This window comes from Myotis davidii, unplaced genomic scaffold, assembly GCF_000327345.1.
Source record: "Myotis davidii unplaced genomic scaffold, ASM32734v1 scaffold1639, whole genome shotgun sequence".
NCBI classification, from domain to species: domain Eukaryota; kingdom Metazoa; phylum Chordata; class Mammalia; order Chiroptera; family Vespertilionidae; genus Myotis; species Myotis davidii.
The window spans coordinates 146,974-169,340 of NW_006290315.1; the positions used below are offsets into that span (position 1 = coordinate 146,974).

A 22,367-nucleotide genomic window follows, 5' to 3' on the forward strand; every position below is an offset into this window, starting at 1 on the left:
AAAATTTATTAGAGGGGTTTATTTTAGAACTATAGCGAGTTTGCTAAGATTATTTTATTGGCACCCTATCTGTTTATTATACAGATGAAATTCTGATTTTGATGTCATTAAAGACTTGCTGTCAAAGAAGGTAGCAGTGTATTTATTGATTTACACAAAAAAATCTTAATCTGATAACTATGAATAATAATGCCCAAATTTTATTACCTACTTTGTAAAAAAATCTGGACACTCACAAAATTTAAAAGAAATTGTTATTGCTTATCAGCCTCCTTTGCTCCACATCACATCATTCTCCTCCTTGGAGTTAGTCTTCAGATGAATAAAAAAAAAAATCCAGGATAGCTTAATGGCTTTAGCTAGGTATGTTTTCCCAAGTTGTGTTTCCCTGCCTGTTTTTGACTAAAAAATCCCTCTGCATTTATTTCTTTCCACTCTTTACCTTTAATTTAATTTTATTTTTTTCACCCTTTACCTTTAAAATGTCCTCCTGGTGTCCTTTTTTCCCTATCACTCTAAATTGTAATAACTTATTTGTTTGCTTTACTGGTTTGTATATAAACTCCACGAGAACCTTGTGTATTTCCAAAATTAGCACAGTGCCTGGCACAAATAGAGACTTTATGAATATTTATTAGAGGAGAGAGGAATGAATGCCTAATTACTATTGGGTATAAAAGGCTATGTTCATAAAGACTGACCAGATACTTTTAAATTATCAAATTTATTTTTCCATAGTTGGTGAGGGTATGGCATTCATACCCTACTGGGATTATAAATTGGTACATGTTTTTTAGAAAGCAATTTGATAATTTGCTACAAAAGCCATCAATATTTTGTTAAATTTTCACCCATCTTCACTGTAGTAATTTCATTTCTGAGTGTCTATTCTGCGAAAATATTCTCAAACTAGAAGCTCAGTGCATGAAATTCATGCAATCGGTGGCGGGGGCGGGGAGTGGTCCCTCAGCCTGGCCTGCACCCTCTCACAGTCTGGGACCCCTTGGGGGATGTCTGCCTGCTGGCTTAGGCCCTCTCCCCATGGGGATTGGGCCTAAGCCAGCAGGCAGACATCCCTCTTGCAGTCTGGGGCTCTTGCAGTCCAGGACCCCTTGCTCCTTTACTGCCCACCTGCAGTGGAGTGCATTAACCACCAGGGGGCAGCTTCTGCATTGAGCGTCTGCCCGCTGGTGGTCAGTGCGCATCATACCCACCGGTTGTTCCATCATTTGGTCGATTTGCATATTAGGATTTTATATAGGATAATGAAAAAGCTTTATTATTCATAAAGATGGTCATTGAACCCTTATTTATAGTTGGAAAAATGTCCAAATGTCTAATAAGGAGAGAACTGTTAAATTGATTAAAAATTATTTGTGAGTTCTTTTTAATGTAATGGGGAATGTAATATTAAAAAGGGCACAGGGAATAATTTCCCTAGCTTGTTTAGCTCATTGGATAGAGCTTTGGCCTATGGACTGTGGGTACAGGGTTTGATTCTGATCGAGGACACGTACCTTGGTTGCAGGCTTAATCCCTGGCCTTGGTCAGGCATGTGTGGGAGTCTCTCTCTCACATCCATGTTTCTCTCTGTCTCTCCCCATCCTTCCACTCTCTAAAAATCAATGGAAAAATATCCTCAGGTGAGGATTAACAACAATAAAAAAGGGCACAGGGATTATTTTAATTAGTAAAAAAAATAGAGAAACACCAAAATGTTTACAGTTATTCTGTGAAAAGTGACATTATATAGTATTTTGAACATTACTTTTTATATTTTTATAATTTTATCTGCTTTATACATTTTTGTGATGCATTGCTATTATAAGAAAATAAACACTTTAAATATGAAATACTGGTAAAGAAAATTTTTTATTTTTTCTCTACAGAAAAGATGCATTCCTTTAATTTGTTTTAGATTATTGTTTTGTTTTAGGAATTAATTTATAGAATTACGTTGTTGCATTTTAGGAACAAAAAGTAACTTTTATCTCTTTTAATTTTAGGGATCCTGAAGGCCTTCGAGTATTTTACTATTTGGTACAAGACCTGAAATGTTTAGTTTTTAGTCTTATTGGATTACATTTCAAGATTAAACCTATCTGAATTATACTTTTTGTAGCTATTTTTATATTTAATTAAGGGATGAGTAAGGGAGGGTTTATTTGTCATTTATAATATTGGGATTTCTATGAATGTGAAGCAAACAGATTTTTTTTTAATGCAAACTGAAAATAAGAAAATACATAAACAGGCTTAATGCCTATTTTTACTTGTATCCAAGAGGGTTGGACAGTCCCCACACGCATTGAATTCTGTAAATAAAAGCCACTTTTTGCTGAAATTTTGCTTCAATAAAACTTACCAAACCTGGATGGAGAGTGCTTTCTTTCAGGAGACTGTGTCTCTTGCCATTTAAAGATAATAAAAATTGTTGTAGGAGGCACATGTGTTGGCAGAAATTCTTTCAGGTAGGAATATGTATCCAGAATAAAGGTATCAGGCACATTATAGGCAAAAAAATTAAAAAAAAAAAGATAAAGGCAATTGTAGATCTTCCCTTATTTCTTCCATACCTGATGGGATTTAAGATTTTGGTAATTATAGAGGTTGTTCACAGAAGACTCTGGGTTTTTTTGTTTGTTTGTTTTTTTACATTTATCACAGATTCTTAGGGATTATTCACATGTAAATGTTTTTGGTAAAAGCAGTGATTTCCTCAAGGATTACAAAGGTAAAGTCAGTATACCAAGTTATCTTGTATTATGCTCTTATTCCTTATTTCACAAATACATATTTTGTATCTTTGTGGGAACAAAATGAGTTCTTAGCTTAAAAATTATTAAAAATTTAGACTTAAATGTGTACCTATATATTTATATTTTAACTCCCAATGAGCACAGGTCCCACTCATATTTCCTAGTTCTCTTCAACCTTTGCCTAATAGACCTGACCTTTCATTTCTTCTCCTGTCAGTAGCCATGCCCTAGTATTCCGTTACTCTTTAGAAATGTGTGGTCCTGTTAGTATGAACCACCTGCCCCGGGACCACTCGGGCCTGACCTTAAGGTGAAGAATTAGTCTCAGCAGTCTTGCCTGGGCTCCTGAGCAGCTAGACGAGAGCAACTCTGTCCAGTAAACTTCTTTGAGATTATAGAAATATTCTGTGACTGTGCAGTCCATTAGTGGCCACTAGCTACTACATGTGGCTACTGAGTACTTGAGATTTGTCTAGTGTAACTGAGTTTATTAGAAGACGTTTTTTTCAACATTGTGTTATGAAAATTTTCAGACAATTATAAAATGAACATTCATATGCCAATCTAGATTCTGTAATTGAATTTTTTGAACTGTAATAAGTCTTATAATAAATCATATCCTGTTGCTGATTTTTCACGTAAGGGTAGAATACCTGGTATAATTGGTGCCAATAGACGACTTTTCTTTAATGCTATTTAATGTTGATTAAATTTAGATCATCACATGTGGCTTGAAGCTACCCTTTGGACAGTAGCTCTAGAGCAGCCGTGGGCAAACTACGGCCCATGGGCCAGATCCTGCCCGTTTGAAATGAATAAAACTGTTGAAAAAAAAAGACCATACCCTTTTATGTAATGATGTTTACTTTGAATTTATATTAGTTCACACAAACACTCCATCCATGCTTTTGTTCCGGCCCTCCGGTCCAGTTTAAGAACCCATTGTGGCCCTCGAGTCAAAAAGTTTGCCCACCCCTGCAATAGAGCATGGCTTGGTAGCCTGTTTGCCATGGAGTGTTCTCTGGTCCTTTACATTGCATGAAGATGCATGGCCATCTTCACAGTTGCCATGGAAAGTCACCTGATCTCCACTGTGTAAGACCACTTTCTCACCTTTAGGTTCCTTATGTGAAAATAAACATTTCTGCTCAAGATGTAGACCTCGAGACTTTGAAAGAGCCTCCCCCTGGCATCTCAGCCACCGACATGCCATCCAGACCGAGGAAGACCTGGGAACTTCAGGGCTACGTGAGCCATGGCCAGAGCTGCATCGGCAAGCACAGGAAGCACCCCGGGGGCCGAGCTAATGCTGGTGGCTTGCATCATCACGGGATCAACTTTGACCAATATCACCCAGGCTACTTTGGGAAACTTGGTATGAAGCATTACCACTTAAAGAGGAACTAGAGTTTCTGCCCAACTGTCAAGCTAGATAAACTATGGACCTTGGTCAGTGAGCAAACTCGGTAAATGCCAAAAACAAGACTGGAGCTGCTCCTATCATCGATGTGGTGCGATTGGGCTGCTTCAAAGTTCTGGAGAAGGGAAAGCTCCCAAAGCAGCCTGTCATGGTGAAGGCCAAATTCTTTAGCAGAAGAGCTGAGGAGAAGATTAAGGGCGTTGGTGAGGCCTGTGTCCGGGTAGCTTGAAGCTACATGGAGAGAAGTTCATTAAAATGTCCACAAGTGGAAAAAAAAAAGATGTAGACCTTGATGGATATGCAATATAAAATCATTTTATAATTCTCTTAACACTTAGCTGTCAGAAAAAAGGGAGAAACAATCACCCTTTGAACCTCATGTAGGCCCACAATTTTTGGTTGCTCCTCAAAATAATCTTTATTCGATGGCTCCAGTTGAATAAGATGATCCACTCAAGACTAAGCAAGGTTGGGGAGACATAGTTCTTAATTAAAAAAAATCTTTAACTTATTAACACTTTGTCCCCATTCTCTAACTTCCCTGTAGTGCTGATTTATTTATATTCCATCCCCACTCCCTACTAAATTCTGATATTCAAACCAAGATTGTCATTAGGATAAATGTTTTATATTGTCTCTGATTTTCTTACACCTGTTTGAACTGGCTCTTGATTGTAAGCTGCTGGTAGACAATGATCATTAAAAATTGAATTTTGTGCAACATTAGTTTTCTGAGAAACAATTTTTATAGTACTTGGGTCAGCAGAACTTTGTCCCCACCCCAATGTCCCATAATAAAGGAGTACTTTGCAATAAGCAAACATCTATTCCAAGTGTTGGTATAGCGACCCCTCCCTCCTTTTGCCCCTTCATGGGATATAGTATCACTACTCAGCATCTTTCCACATAGTAGGTGCTTTGTAAAAGTTAATTGAACTGGTTGTCTTATTGCCTTCAGATTATTATTATTTTTTTACAATCTGAGATGGGAGATTTTAATTTCTATTGCTATGGAAACCTTTCGATTACCATGAATTTTGCATATGTGCATACTTATACCATATATTCAAACACACTGAATAAGGCTGTGTCTTGAATGTGACCTAACTGTGATACTGATTTCTCATATATGTGCGAGTAGAACAGTTTAACCTTGATCAACCAAAGCAATAAATTCAGCACAGCAAAGAGGTCTGGTGAGAAACAAGATTATCTGGCAGGCTCTATGCTTCTATTTTATTTGTTTATATATTTTTATTTTGAGTTTCTGGGTTTTGTGCCTCTGCTTTTTTTTTTTTTAAATGTATTTTATTGATTTTTTTTTTCAGAGAGGAAGGGAGAGGGATAGAGAGTTAGAAACATCTATGAGAGAGAAACATTGATCACCTGCCTCCTGCACACCCCCTACTGGGCATGTGCCTGCAACCAAGGTACATGCCCTTGACTGGAATTGAACCTGGGACCCTTCAGTCCACAGGCCGATGCTCTATCCACTGAGCCAAACCGGTTAGGCCAATGCCTCTGCTTATTAAAACTAAGAGTGTAGCCAGACATTTCAAGTTCATTCACATGGACATTTTAAATATGAATATAAATGATAGCTGATATTATCTTATATAATAAAAGGCTAACATGCAAATTTACCAATGGGGAATGACTGGTTGCTATGATGCACACTGACCACCAGGGGGCAGATGCTCAATTCAGGAGCAACCCCCTGGTGGTCAGTGCACTCCCACAGGGGGAACGCTGCTCAGCTAGAAGCCCTGAGCCAGGCTCACGGCTGGCAAGCACAGTGGCAGTGGTGGGAGCCTCTCCTGCCTCCACGGCAGTGCTACAGATGTCTGACTGCTCAGGAGAGTGGGCCTAAGCCATCGGTGGACAGCCCCCGAGGGTTCCCAGACTGCAAGAGGGTGCAGGCCAGGCTGAGGCACCCCCCACCCCCGATTACATGAATTCATGCACCTGGTCTCTGGTTTTATATCACCTATTAGACTACTTTATTTTGATTTGAAATGTATGAGACTGTGAACATAGATTAATGCTATAAGTTCAACCTCTGATCTGTATGATTTTTTAAATATTTTTATTGATTTTTTACAGAGAGGAAGGGAGAGGGATAGAGAGTTAGAAACATCGATGAGAGACAAACATCAATCAGCTGCCTCCTGCACACCCCCTACTGGGGATGCGCCCGCAACCAAGGTAAATGCTCTTGACTGGAATCGAACCTGGGACCCTTGAGTCCGCAGGCCGACGCTCTATCCACTGAGCCAAACCGGTCAGGGCCGTATGATTTTTTAAAAAGACTTTTACTTAGAGCAGTTTTAGCTTCAAAGCAAAGTTGAGAGGAAGGTACAGAGATTTCCCATATACCCCATCTCCTCCACACATACACAGTCTTCTCCATTATCAACATCTCCCACCAGACTGGTACATTTGTTACAGTTGGTGAACCTTCACTGACACATAATGATCACCCCAAACCCACAGATTACACTAAAGTTCATTCTGGTGTATATTCTATGGGTTTGGACAAATGTATAATGACATGTATCTTCCATTATAGTATCATACAGTGTTTTCACTGCTCTAAAGTCTTCTGTGCGACACCTATTCATTTCTCCCTACTGTCAGCCCCTGGCTACCACTGATCTTTTTACTGTCTTCATAGTTTTATCTTTTCCATCATGTTATTTAGTTGGAATTATATGGTATGTAGCATATTCAGATGGACTTTTCACTTAGTAATTTATATGTATAAAAGCCTAAACAACTGAATGACTGGTCAACCGGTTGCTAACACATGCACTGACCACCAGGGGACAGATGCTCATGCACAGGATCGGGCTTCCTCCTGTCTGGATTGGGCCTGTGGGGATCGGGCCAAAACCAGCTATCTGACATTGCCTGAGTGGACCCAGATTGTGAGAGGGTGCAGGCCAGGCCGACCTGAGTGGTCCCAGATTGTGACAGGGTGCAGGCCAGGCCGAGTTACCCGACTGGTGCATGAATCCATGCACCAGGCCTCTAGTACACATATAAGTTTCCTCATGCCCTATGGCTTGATAGCTCATTTCTTCTTAGTGCTAAATAATATTCTGTTATCTGGATTTATCACACTTTATCCCTCCACCTATGAAAGGACATTTTAGTTGCATGGTTGCTTCCAAATTTTGGCAATTGTGAGTAAAACTGCTATACACATGCAGGTTTTTGAGTAAATCTTAAGTTTATTGACTATTTTAATAATCTGTTTTCTAGCATTGCAAGGTAATGAGCTGAAATAGAACATCCCCCCCCAAAAAACTAATAAAAATAAACAGGAAAGGTAAATTAGTGCTTTCAGGGTGATGTTAGTGTTTTTGGTTAGATACTTTGGCAAGAATATTGAAGAATCAAAATTCTTAATTATGGCACTGCTTCACAGAATTATTTTCTCTTTTAACCTGTGAATAGACTCTATTCTATTCACAAAACCCAAATAGTCATCTGAAAATCCCTTTGGCCATTGTTATTATAATTTTTTGTTAACTCCCACTCAAGGATATTTTTTCATTTTTAGAGAGAGTGGAAGGGAGGGGGAAAAAAGGGAGAGAAACATCGATGTGAGAGAGGTACATCAATTGGTTGCCTCCCGACACCCTGACCAGGGATTGAGCCTGCAACTGAGGGACATGCTCTTAATGGGAATTGAAGCTGGAACCCTTCAGTTCTCAAGCCAATGCTCTATCCACTGAGCCAAAGTGGGTAGGTCTGGCCACTATGTTTTCATACTTCTTTCTTGAGGTTGCACTTTCATTTAGCTACTTAGAGATTGAAGGAAAGATGGTTACTGTTTGACTGCTAAGGTCAGGTAGGACAATTTAGAGGATTTTTACTCTCCAGTAGTAAAATAGCATTTATTTATTTTTAAATTTTTATTTATTGAATTAATTAAAGCTGACATTGATTAATAAAATGGTATAGGTTTCAGGTGCACAATTCTATAATACATCTTATGTATATTGTGTGTTCACCACCCGAATCAAGTCTCCATTATTTATCCCCTCTTTACCTCTACCTCCCCCAACCCTTTCCCCTGGTAATCACCCTATTTGTTGTCTGTATCTATGAGGGTTTTTTTTTGTTTGTTTGTTTAATCTCTTCAAAGACAGGAAGGACAAAGGAAGTAGCTAATTATAGGCTCAGGAAACCTCAAACAAGAGGTCTTTTGAGGTTTTAGAGCCAGGAAATATAGTATTGCTCAGTGGCATAAAGGTTAGGTATTAGCATTGCTCAGTGGCATAATGATAAGAGCCAGGACATTTAATATCACTCAGTGACATAAAGATCTCACCACGGAGGTGAGAACCTGGCCGGGCGAGGCTACTGCTCCCAATAGAATGATGTAGACCACCTTTCCTGAGGAGCTGGTGTTTACTCTAGACATCATTTACTTCAGCCTAGGACAGGAAGAGTAGCATGATGCTGTGAAATGATAAGCCACTGAGGTCTGAAGGTGTGATCAGAAAGTTTGAAGATACCACTATAAGCTATGTGCGTTGGAAGTTCACATCATCAGGAACAAATGTGTAAAACATGTGATTTCCCAAGTGAAGAAGAATCTTTACAGCAAAGTAGCCATTAAATAAATAAATAAATGCTTTATACATTCATATTATGTTTGCATAAGTGTGTTTTGCACAAAAGTGAATTTGGAAGACAAAGTATAAGGACATTTAAAATATTCTTGCCCAACTAGCATGGCTCAGTGCTTGAGCATTGATCTATGAACCAGGAGGTCATGGTTCGATTCTGGTCAGGGCATGTGTCTGGGGTTGTGGGCTCAATCCCCAGTAGGGGACATGCAGGAGGCAGCTAATCAATAGGTCTCTCTCATCATAGTTCTCTTTCTCTCTCTCCTTCTCCCTTCCTCTCTGAAATCAATTAAAAAATATAAAATAAAATATTATTAAAATTCTTCATCTTTCTGTTTTATTAACAAGTGATTGTGATGAAGTTTTGTGCTAACAGTGGTTGTGATGAAGTTTGGTGCTTCCAATTTTGTGCATTTAATGAAAGGGCCATACTAGGAGTTTCAGTTCGGTCTGAAGTTACTACTATTTTCTTCTGATGCTGGTTATCTTCTCATTTAGGAAGAAATCTGTTTTCTTTGTTTTGGTTTTTTCAGAATCAGAGTTTAGGAAAACAAACAAATGAACAAACAAACAAATCAACCCCAAACAACAAATAGCTAGAGCTTAGAGGTAGCTGCTACACAGTTTGGGTTTTTGATTATTAATCTCATTCTATATCTCTCTAAAACTATGAACAATCTAGATTTTGTAGTCAGTTTCTCTTCACTTGAACCACCTTGCTTATCAAGTGCATGTGTAGGCATCATATCTCTTCTATGTGCTGCAGTGGCAATAATGAACAAGATGATGTGGTACCCCTCCCCCCACCCCCCACTACGGAGTTTATATGGAGGGGGCAGACAACCATGTACATGTAAAAATGTGTTCCACACCAGTGGTTCTGGGGAGCACACTGTGCCCTTCCCCATCCCCTTCCCCTGGCACATTTTCCTTGTCTCTCTCTCCGAAGCTCCAAGGGCCCTTCTTTTACCTCTGTAACTTTTATCCTTAGTTCATGTCTTTTATGGCTCACTTCTTCTACCTCTGTGACTTCCTAAGGAAACTTTCTCTTATAGCTTTGGAGGGAAAAAAGTGTTCCCCCCACCTGTGTGATCTCCACCATGAGACCTACCCATTCTCTCAGCAGCTCTAAGGATGTAAATTAAAATAGAAGAAGGCTCATCCTGGCCAGTGTGGCTCAGTTGGTTGGGAAGGGTTACTGTAGGGGGCCTGCAGGAGGCACTCTTACATAGATGTTTCTCTCTCTCTCTTCCTCTCTGTCTCCCTCTCCATTTACCTCTGTCTAAAAATCAATAAAAGAACAAACAAAAGAAAAACACAGGAAAGGCTCAACAACATCAATGTTTCCAAGGGCAGTACTATATAAATAACCAGGTCTGAGGTCATAGATTTTTTTTTTTGAGAGATAAGCAGTATGCTGCTACATGTTTCCCAGACCCTAAATCATATTAATGTGTCCTCCCCAAACCCCTCTTTCCAACACACAATCTTTATTTCATGTACCTGCACCCTAAACCTGCCACATTAGGGTAGAGAACCTAGCTCAGTGTCAGGATCTCTGGATTGTAGTCCTGCCTTGGGAGAGATAGAAAAGAAGAGCATCCTAATATATAAAAAGCCAGGGGCCATCATGACCTAAATGACTGGACAGATGACCAAACAGCAGGCTGCGCGGGGGTGACCAGGCCGGCAGGGGAGTAGTTAGGATAAACTTGATGGGTCTCAGAGTGGTGGCGGGAGGGAGCTCTGGGCCCTGGCTGGGGTGTGGTGGAACTCTGGGTCTTGAGCGATCAGGGGCATGGACAGCCTTCAAACTGGACCCTGACAGGAAGGAGCCTCATTCCTCACGGAATCGGCTGTTGGTCAGCTTGCTGTCAGTGGACTGCCAACCAGGAATCCCATTCCCCTGCACCCAGACCCTGACAGGAGGGAGGAGGGAGCCCCATTCCCTTTTAATGTGCACAAATTTCATGTACCAGGTTACTAGTTTACTTATATTAAGGTCTAAGAAATCTTATATGTAATGCTAATCTCATTGAATTTTTCCAAGTCTGTGAAGTGAGTACTACTCTTATTAAACATACTAGAGGCCCGGTGCACAAAAATTTGTGCACTGACCGGTGGGGGGAGGTGTCCCTCAGCCCCACTTGTGCCCTCTCAGTCTGGGACCCCTTGTGAGATAATGACCTGCTGGTTTAGGCCCGCTCCCGGGTGGCAGAGGGCAGGCCCAATCCCTAGGTGCAGCCCCTGGTTGGGCTCAGAGCAGGGCAGATTGGGAGGTTGCGAGGCCACGCCCACTCATGCTCAGGGTAAGGCCAATTGGGGGGTTGGGGCACCGCCCCCATCACACTCAAGGCAGGGTCGATGGGGAGGTTGCAGCACCACCCCTTGTCATGCACAGAGCAGGGCTGATCAGGGGGTTGGGGTGCTGTCCCTTGTCATGCACAAAGCAGGGCCGATCAGGGGGTTGGGGAGCTCCCCCATGTCATGCACAGAGCAGGGCTGATGGGAAGGTTGGGGCACCGCACCCTGTCACACACGGAGCAGGGCCGATCAGGGGGTTGGGGAGCTCCCCCCATCAGGCACAGAGTAGGGCCGATCAAGGGTTGGGGCGCCTTCCCCTGCCATGAACAGAGCAGGGTGGATAGGGAGGTTGCGGCCCTGCCCTCTGTCACACACAGAGCCGCAGGGCGATCAGGGGGTTTGGGTGCTGCCCCCTGTCACGCTGCTCCAGGGGCCAGGAGGCCTCACGGCTCCCCTGATCCCAGTGCTGGGAGGCTTTGCGGCTCCACTTGACACCAGGGCAGTGAGGCCTCGCTGCTCAGCTGATCCCGGTGCTAAGAGGCTTCGCTGCTCCACTGATCCTGGTGCTGGCAGGCATATTACCCTTGTACTATATAAGATAGAGGCCTGGTGCATGGGTGCTGGGATTTATTTACCTTCTATGGCTGTCACTGGAGCTGAGAGCTGGCTTTAGCTCTGAGGCTCTGCTCCAGCTCTGAGACCTCAGTTTGTTTGGCTTCTATAATTACAACACTGTTGCAACTCCAGCTCGGCTGGCTGGCTGAAAGCATGGGGTTTGTTTAGCTTCTATAATTGCAACACTGTTTCTTAGAGTGCAGGATCAGAGCCCGGCAGTTGCAGGTGGGGAACCTTGGCTTCCTCCTTCACTGGAGCAAGCAAGCCTCCTGTTCGCTTCAGCTGCCTGGCTGCTGGCCGCCATCTTGGTTGGCAGTTAATTTGCATATCGCCCTGATTAGCCAATGGGAAGCGTGTTGGAGGTAGGGCTAATTACCATGTTTGTCTATTATTAGATAGGACTAGAAGGCCAGTGGATAAATTTGTGCATGGGCGGGGTCCCTTGGGACGGCCTGAGGAGATCGGGCCCCAATTTGCGACCCTGGCCTCTCAGCCCCAGCTTGCCCTCCCAGACTCGCAACCCTGCAGCCCCGCCTGGCACCCCACCTTGGCCTGGCACCATCCCCTCACCTGATCTACTATCCCACCTGCATGGCGATTGATTGTGGCTGGGCCTGGGAGCTGGGCAGTGGCCCCACCCCCACTGCCACCACTGGTCACCATCTGCGGGGTGATCGGCGGGGTGATTGGGCCCCTGCTTCCACCCATCTTGAACTGGCACCTCCTGCTCACTGCTCCACCATCTCACCACGGTCCTGCTCTCATCAGGGCCCATCGGGGCCAGTAGCACCTCCACTGACACCCACTGCCAGCACTGTATTGACGACACCCACCATGTTCTGTGCTTCCCCCTGGTGGTCAGCACATGTCATAGCAAGCGGTCAAACTCCTGGTTGAATTCCCGGTCGAACGACTGTCCGAAGGGGACAATTTGCATATTAGGCTTTTATTATATAGGATGATAGTGACCCAGTTCACGGATTTGTGCACATTGAAAGGAAATTAATTGGAAGGTGGCTGGCAGGGTGGGACTGGGTGAGACAGGCTGGACAGACCCTGGAGTTAACCTCTTGCAGCCCCTCCCCTGCATCTGTGGAGTGAGCAGGGTTCCCTCAGCAGGTGGGGTCCCTTGGACTGGCCTGTAGGGATCAGGCCAAAACCGGCTCTCCAACATCCCCCAAGGGGTCCCAGAGTGAGAGAGGGCACTCTACAAAGTTGCTGTCATACAGGGTGTGGAATGCAAATGCAAGTGCGCAGTAAACCAGATTCAGGGCCAATAGTGCCCCAGCAACAACATAACCCATGGCTGAAGGTGGAATCACATGGCCCTGCAAGGAATTGGACTCCCTTCTCTTTGGTTTTGGAGTGCGTCAACCAAGAACCTCCTCTGCCAAGTCACTGCAGCTCAGCAGCTCCTGCATTGAGCGTCTGCCCCCTGGTGGTCAGTGCACATCATAGCGACCGATCGAATGTAGGAAGGACACCTTTTATATATATAGATGAGAAAACTGAGATTTGGAGTGACTTGTTGAAAATTTTATAGCTAGGCAGGATTTGAATCTTGGATTTCAAATACTAACATTTCACACTTAATGAGAGCCTGCTATATATTTTCCAGGTCTGCTTAGGCTCTTTATATGATCTATCTCATTTGATCCTCACAGTATCCTTGGAAGGCACATATCACTGCTTCACTGGTGAATTTGAATGTTTAGAGAAGTAAGTGACTTGTCGCAAGTCACACTTTTTAAGCCAGATATTTCTGTTTCCAGAATTCATGCTTTGTGGCAAAACGTTTGTTAAACAAATCCATAGTCTGTAAAATCCATAGCCCTGCTAAATTCATAGTCTGTATTCTAGTCAGTCAGGCCTGATGGAACATGGGCCAAGAACTAGCAATAACCTGTTCTTTGGCAAGTCAGTTAGCCTCTTATGATTCATTTCTTCATTTGTAAAATGGGTGCAATAAGAAATAGCTGTCAGCCCTAGGGGGTTTGGCCCTAGCCAATTCCGGTCAAGGGTACATGCCTGGATTGCGGGCTTGATCCCCGGTGTGGGGCATGCAGGAAGCAGCCGATCAATGATTCTCTCTCATCATCGATGTTTCTATCTTTCTCTCCCTCTCCCTTCCTCTCTGAAATCAATTATATATATATATAGTAGCTGTCAGCTGTCAATATGCTTCTATACACAATATGTTTGATATGCTTATATACACAGTAGTTTCTCCAATAAATGATAGCGTCTCTCTCTGCCACCTTTCCACAACCATTACTGCTTCTTCCACTCTAACTCCCTCTCTCTCCTTGGCAGAACTTTCTTTCCTCCCTCTCTCCTTCCCTCCCTCTCTCTATCCACCCCTCCCTTTCTTCCTTTTTTCCTCTTATTTATTAGTATTTATGGCATTAGGATAGAGGGCCAGGGATCTTCTTTCTCTGTTTTGAGATTGACAAAGCCAAGGTTAGGAGAAGAAAGGTTAGGGAGAAGAAAATGCCCAGCAGCAAGTTAACATGTGATGCCCATAAAATTTTGCTTACATTATGGAATGAAATTCATGTCTGTAGGTATTTCAGCTGCCTGCTGCACATGATGACAGTGGCAGGCCTTGGTAGTGATTCAGAGATTAAGGATTGCATTGGAGGACAGAAGTTGAGGATCAAACCCTGGGCAGCATAACCTAAACTGGGTCCATACACTCAGTAGATGGTGTTTGTAATTAGTTTGGAGGGGAGGTGAGAGGCATGAGCAAACCAGAGTGGGGAGGTCATCTCAAGCATGATGTTTGCTGGTGGTTAGAGGTTGGTAAGGAAAGAAAAGAAGAAGCAAGGCATTGATTGGGTCAGAACCTGTTGAAATAGGGGTGGGTGTGTTTCTGCATTATTAATTTCCCCTTTTTGTTCTCCACCTCACTCCTCTTCCCCACACTCCATATTAACTACTATCAGCTGATTTGAGAAGCAACTTAAATTGGTTTCATAGAACTGTATGCCAGGAGATTGACAAGGCCTGTATGAAATGAAAGCGAATATCTGGCTCATAGAAACAGAGAAATGTATTTCTTTTAGCTGGTAGGATGTTGATATCTATGAAGTAAGGTTCGTGGACAAAACTCAAGTATAGAAATAACTCATTAGCATCTCTTTTTAAATGATCAAATATGAACATTTTCACACACAGCTTGTAATGTATAAATGGAACAACTTTTCTGGAGAGCATGTGGTAATATGTGTCAAATTCTTTAATGTATATGCACTTTGACCCCCTAATTTCATGTTTAAAAATTTTCCTAAGAAAATATTCAAAGGTACAAGCCAAATATTTTTTATACTAGCAAAAAAATGGGAACAACCTAAACGTCCCACAGTGGAGAATTGCCTAAATAACTCATGATATAGTCCATGTGGGTAATAATTATACAGCTTTTAAAATGACACATATTTTCCAAATAGTAATAAGAGAAAGTTTCTGACAGATGGGCCATACAGGGTATCCCCAAAAATGTATATACATTTTAACAGTTGATAGCTCAGTTTTGAAAATGAAACGTATTTTAATAAGCACTACCTGTATAATTATTCAAAGTATGTGTATACATTTTGGGGGATACCTATATTTTAAACATATTTTTTAAAATGAGAAAACATCTATACTAATAAAAGGGCAATATGCTAATTAGACCGGACATCTTCCAGACATCCTTCTGACGTCCTTCCAGACAATGCCATGGTGGCAGGGGCTGAGGCAGAGGTGGTGAGTTGTGATCAGGCCTGCAGGGGAGAGCAGTTAGGGGCAATCAGGCTGGCAGGGGAGAGCAGTTAGGGGCGATCAGGCAGGTGAGTAGTTAGGAACCAGCAGTCCCAGATTGCAAGAGGAATGTCCAACTGACAGTTTAGGCCCTAAACCAGCAGTCGGACATCCCCTAAGGCGTCCCCGATTGGAGAGGGTATAGGCCAGCCTGAGGGACCCCCCCTCACCTGTGCACAGGGGCTCTAGCGTATTAGATAATAATAGATCAAAAACATTGTGTAAAGTGACATCAACACTGATAGTAAATGAATAAAACATACATTTTGAATCCAGCTAGCATGGCTCAGTGATTGAATGTCGACCTATTAACCAGGAGGTCATGGTTTGGTTCCCCATCAGGGCACATGCCCAGTTTGTAGGCTCAATCCCCCTGTGTGTGTGTGTGTGTGTGTGTGTGTGTGTGTGTGTGCGCGCAAGAGGCAACTGATCACTGATTCTCTGTCATCATTGATGTTTCCCTCTCTCTTCCTCTCTGAAATAAAAAAGGTATTAAAAAAAACCATAGGTTTTGATAATGTATGGATAAAATGATAGAAGTACACCAAATATTTTATAGTGAAATTATGAAGAAAGTTTCTGACTGATGGGCTATTTAAGTCATGATACTTCTTACATGTATGTATATAGACATATTTATATTTACATTTTAATCATTTATTTTTACTAGTAGTATCTTTTAAGTAGGTTAGTTTTTGTTAAAGAGCCTTTGTTTTTTTGAATGCTGTGTACCTTTACCTTTTTAGTCCTCGAATGTTGCTTTTTAAATGCAGTCTTGCAGATAATAAGTAGTTGGTTAGTTGAGATGAAGGAACATGTAGCTCGTGACCATCTTTCCTTCGCATCAACACCAGCTTTCATTGTACAATTTCCTTTCGTCACTTTGGTCAAGAGGAGGGGCAGAAAATTTGGGTTGGAGTATTATTCAGAGATGATTCACTTCTGCTGTAAGCTAGAGCTTACAGCCCCTCATGCACTCAAGGATCCACAGTTGGAAACGCTAACATCTTCCACCTCAGTTTTGGATCAGCTTTCTCCATCTGCATCACTACATCCACAGATACAGGTAACATTTACTACTAATCCCTCAGTTTTTGTACCTGAGTATCTTATTAGTCCTCCTTATAAAGGAAAAAAATATCTAAGAGAAAAGAATTTTAGGAATATGTTATTTTATCAGTTACAAATGACTAGGCATGAGTATGGGATTGGTTAAAAAAGCAATCTCGATTGCATTAAAACAACATCATCTCTGAAGGGAATGTGAAAAGTAGTTCAGCATTCACATTTAATGTGGACTTAATGATTTGCATGGTATCTATTCCATCTTGAAGGATTCTGTAATGGAAAAATACCCCCTTTCCTTAGGAAATTGGAGAAAATGTGAATAGTGGAGTTTAGAAAATTTTGTAAATTAAAAATGTAAAAGAACAGAGTTACATATGCAATTTGTTTTCCATACTATCTGTTTTTTGTATATCATCTTTTCACATGGTCTAATGCAAGGAGCAAGGTACATTTTAAATACTTACTATTTAATAATTCCTTTTTAATGTTTATATTCATTAATAAATTAAATTCTTTATAGATATTTCCTAATGACTGCCTTAAAAATTTTTATTTTAACATAGACCTCTCAGGCAGCCTCATACACAGGAAGATTATTTCTAGAATTTTAATGTACATGCAGTCATTTGGGATTAAAAACGAAGGCATTTGGCTCCAACCTGAGATTTTGATTCAGCATATCTTGCCTGGGGCGCTGGAATCTGAAATGTTAACCAATCTGCAAGGTTAATTCTCAAATAATTCTTTTGCAGATGGTGTAAGGGATACACTTTGGGAAACACTTTGATGGAGTTTTGTTATAATTGAATGGAACGAGTGAACCTTTTAACAATTTCTATGCAGAGTTGAACAGTGGATATTGTTTTTTAAAGTCAAGATATTTATATTTTCAGAATTTCAAAATGTAGAATGTTGGTGTTTTAAATTGATAATTTTAAAGGTCATTCAGTCATTTGGGACGGTACCAATTTTGACTAACAACTCTATGTTTATGTTGAACATTTTGAGCTAGATTGGCTACCTGAATAGGACCCAGCCTATTCAATCTATTGATAAATATTAATTTTTTCATATTTTCTAATAATCATGGGTGTAATATTATATAAATTTCTTATATCAATCAGTCTCAGTTTATGTGCTTTAGGCATTCCAATTAGTGAATGAACACACATTGATATCACAGGCAGAGATACACACCTACCTCTCATTTCTGGAATGCTCCTACAGACTAACATTTTACACTTTCTTTAGACAGAAATCATCCTGATTCAAGGTTTTAATGCAAAACATTTTTCTCTTTGTACTGTAGAGATGAGCGATCAGGAAATAATTTATTCAACCCCTGCATTTCTTCAGAATCCTTCAGAGCCACAAAATACATTAAAGCCTGGTGGTACTCAAAGGCCTGGGAAAATTGATGGCAAAGGTATATGTTTTAAGCATCTGGATTTACCTGTTCTTATAGCTTGTCAAATGCTTGAAGCTTGAAAAAATGTTTTTATCTGTACTTTAGGTTCCTAGATGGTAATACAAAACCATAAGTTTTGTAGTAGTAGAACAGTCTTTTTTTTTCTTTTTCTTACATTTGTGAGAGTGGAAAAATTAGTGAATTCTTTAAATTTGAGGAGCTAATAGAGTATTTTCATTCAAATTTGTGAAGGAATTTTTGAGGCCTTTAACCCCTGGCTCGGTGCCTCAGTTGGAGTGTTGTCCCGTATTCCAAAAGGTTTTGGGCTCTATTTACACTGGACTGTGTACCGGAGACAACCAATCAATGTTTTTCTCTCCTCTCTCTCAAATAAAAAAATAAAAAAATATCCTCAGTGAGGATTAAAAAAAAGGTAAATAATAGACTAGTATCTCAAGAAACCATTGCATTTCCTAGACAAATAAAAGTCTAAGAAACATTTAAGAGATGAAAAATATGATTTTATTCAGACAAAAGATATTTTAGGTGCTTTAAATATTTACCAAACCTTGATGGCAATAAAGCTGTAAATATGTTAAAATCAAAAGGTGCATACTAATTTTTCTATTCTCTCTCTATCAAATATTGTCACAATTGTACTTTAAATTGAGAATAACTTTTTACTATTTTAATATAGTGATGATAAGAGATACAGCTTACAGATATTGAGGACACAAATGTAGGAGGCTAAAAATAGCATTGTCTAGTGGAAAATAAAGTTGATGAGAAAGAAAGGAAAGTTGATTTCTAAAAATATCTTTAAGAATGGATCCCAATCACATTTGCAGCTTCAGAATATCCACTATTGGCTACCAGTTTCTCAAGAATATTGACTGTGCCTGGCCGGTGTGACTCAGTGGTTAAGCATTGGCCCATGAACCAGGAGGTCATGGTTCAATTCCCCATCTGGGCACATGCCTGGGGTGCGGGCTCTATCCCCATTAGGGGGCTTGCCAATTGATGTTTCTTTATTTCTTTCTTTTCTTTCATTTTTTTTTGTCTTTATTATTCATGAATGAGTGAGATCATGTATTTTTTCTTCATTGACTGGCTTATTTCACTTAGCATAATGCTCTCCAGTTTGATGTTTCTTTCTTATCTGTGTTTCTATCTCTCCCTCTCCCTTCTGCTCTCTAAAATAAAATATATATATATTTAAAAAAAGAAAATTGACTGCTTTCCTTTCTTCTTCATGATACGTTGTGATCAGGGCAAGGAGTACACACACGAGTGTGGCTTCTCATGAATGTGTGCTGTGTCTACTGTTACCTGCACCTTTGAAATCCTATAGAACTGTTTTTGTGTGTGGGATTTCTACCTTGGGCGTGTGCCAGTCAGAAATCTGAAACTTTAAAATGGAGACTACTAGATTCCAGATTTAGATCAATTTGTATGATATCATTTTATAAGATGTGTAGAACACATTTATCCCTTTGTTGCAAATGGTGTCCCAGTAAAGGTTAGTAGTCGGCCAAGCTCTACTCCTGGTGATTTTTTTTTAAATTTTAAAATTTTTTATTTAATGGTCTTAAATGTATGGTCTATCCTGGACCATACAAGTGGATTATGACTTATCTTAAATTACATGTAGATTAAATTATATTTTATCACACATGCAATATATATATATGAAATTCTGTTAAATATATCCTTCTATCCTGATGATTACGTTTTCTTCTTTATTTAAAGAGTTTTCAGGACCCTCACGTCTCATTGCAGTGGCTCTTGGGATCCTCTGTTTACTCCTAATCGTGACAATCATAGTGTTGGGAACAATGCGTAAGTAACTGAAATACATCCTTTGAGTCTGAGGAATAGCACTAATCACCAATGTTGCAGTTATTAACAATCAGTTGTTCCCTGGATATCATAAGGGAATGATTCAGATGGCTTTTTCTTGGTGATTTTTCCCCAGACACAGCACAGTATTATTTTCACTTCACTTACCCATTTTAATGACTCTGCAGCCTCATTCTTTATCATACAGGTAATATTCCTTTCGATATAGGATTTAGTAATATTCTGCGTTCTGAGTTAAACATTCTTTAAGAAACAACTGTTGGAAATAAATTATGACTTTCTTTTATTTTTCTATGATCTCATTTATATGTGGACTGTAATGGACAAACTAAACTGATGAACAAAATAGAAACAGAGGCATGGATACATGGAACAGACTAACAGCTGTCAGAGGGCAGGGAGGATTAGGGTGGTGGATGAAAGAAGGTGAAAAGATTAGCCAAAGAGTATATATGCATAACCCACAGACACAAACAACAGTGTGGCGATAGTCAGAGGGAAGGGGGGTGGTTGCTGGGTAGAGGTGGGCAAAGAGGTGGGGGGAGGAGAGGGGATATTTATAATAGTGTAAACAATAATAATAAAGCTAAAAAAGAATACAATGAAGAAATGATTTAGTAAAAATTTAGAGTGATTCTGTACATAGATGTTAGAATGGTGAGTCCATCAACTTTCATTTTTTATTTGAATTCCTTGATATCTTTAGAGAAAATCAGTAATATATTGAACTCAGATAAAGTGACATATTGGGATCTTCCTCCTTTTTCCTGTGTTTATCCTATTTAATAATAATGATGCTATTTCTTCATGTGTCTTAGTGCGGATTTTCATACTCAGAAGATGTGTTGCTAAAAGTTGGCTAACTGATTTTTACTTTGGTACCTATTTTTAAATAATGTGCTAACTATCAAAATGAAACTAAACTGGATGGTAAGGTGTTGCTATCATAATTTTATTCAGATCTCTTATTTTCTTTATTCTAGACTTAAATTGCTAACAGTAAGAAGTTTGATGTTTTCATTTCTATCATCAACTTACTGAGGTGTTACTTTCTAAATGTCAAATTGCTAATTAAAGTAATGAAATCGGTTGATTGTCGAAGTGAGATTTTTTCTCTTTACTTTCAGCATTTAAGCATGATGAGTACAGTTTTGCATTTTATCTATTCTATTAATTTTAGTTTTTCAGTGTAATCAACAAAAACAAGATGACATTTTACAAAACCACATTATGCAAAACAACAACTGCTTAATAAAGCAACCTTTGGCAAATATGACTCCAGCGTCTGACATTCTCGAAAACAAAACAGTTCAGTGGGAAAAGAAACCGGCCTCACCATTAATAGAAGAGAAGATGTGTCATAGAAAAAAGAAAATCTCTTCAAAATCTTTGCAACAACATACAGGTATGAAGGAACTCTTCAGTGAGAGATTGCATGATTTTACATTATTTCTTCTTCAGAAGCTTCAAAGTTAATAACAGGCTTGTTATATGCTAGTTATCTAGGTCTACTGGGGAAATTTAATTTATGCCTCTTAGAAATAATATGGGTATTTGAGATTGCTTATTTTGAATATGGGATCAAGACCCCAAGAGCCATATTTAGATTAGCAGGCTCTTGTTTTTCCCAAAAGTTAATGGCAGTTCTTGCATTTCTACTGCGTCCAGAGGTGAAATAATATGTTAGCTCCCCTGAAAATTCAGATCATTTTGGACCTGTGGGCAAATTAGTCACTTCTACTTTGTTGCTGAAGTGGATCCTATCAATAAAAATAGACTTAGGCTGCAATGGGCATAAAGCCCTTCATTTGGATGCTGTTGTAAAGATAATTGTGTGTGTGTGTGTGTGTGTGTCTTGTTTTTCCATTCTGCCTTGACTTCAGATTTTTGGTTGGTTGTGATCAATATGTATTCCCTATAATACACTTGCAAGATTTGTCATAGTGTTGATGTTTGTGCAACTCTGTGTGGTAATACCTATAAAAATTACAAGAGATAAAAATATTAATCTCATACAATAAATTCTGTTATCATGCATAACAATGGAGTGAATTGTCTGGTTATCAGCAATTAATACATATTTTTTTAGGATTTAGAGTTACAAAGAGCTTTTGCATATTTAATCTCATTTAGGCATGGTAATCAGTGGAAATTATTGTTTCCATTATTAAAGCATCAATAATATTTTTAAAACTTGGTATATTGTAAAATACATAAGAGATAAAGAAAAAAATTCCAAATAATGTTATTTAGAAGACATTCCAGAAATTTATTTGAATTTTATTATTCTTTAAGCAGCTTATTGAGATATTAATAATATTTTAAAAACTGTATATATTTAATGTATACAATTTGATGACTTTGGATATATACATACACTTGTAAAATGATCCACAATTAGGATAATACCTCCCAAAGTTTCCTCATGTTCCTTTTTTATTTTTGTGGTACATACAATCTCTCCTGCTGTGAGCCGGTCCAAGGTCACC

At 39.8% G+C, this 22,367-nt stretch overlaps 1 protein-coding gene and 1 pseudogene across 2 annotated transcripts in view; both read left to right on the forward strand.

The window, feature by feature from the left end:
• Positions 1 to 2,099, forward strand: part of MAGOHB (mago homolog B, exon junction complex core component) — a 7,695-nt gene extending 5,596 nt beyond the window's left edge. The window contains exon 4 of one of the 2 annotated variants that reach the window (XM_015563703.1): positions 2,007 to 2,099. In XM_015563703.1, coding sequence (XP_015419189.1) covers positions 2,007 to 2,015 — 9 coding nt within the window. In that variant the 3' untranslated portion in view covers positions 2,016 to 2,099. Of the gene's footprint in view, positions 1 to 248; positions 261 to 2,006 lie in introns of those variants that run through there. The other variant, XM_015563704.1, reaches the window with a different exon arrangement.
• Positions 2,100 to 3,696: 1,597 nt separating this feature from the next.
• On the forward strand, positions 3,697 to 4,953 carry LOC102766917 (annotated as a pseudogene).
• The last annotated feature ends 17,414 nt before the right edge of the window (positions 4,954 to 22,367 follow it).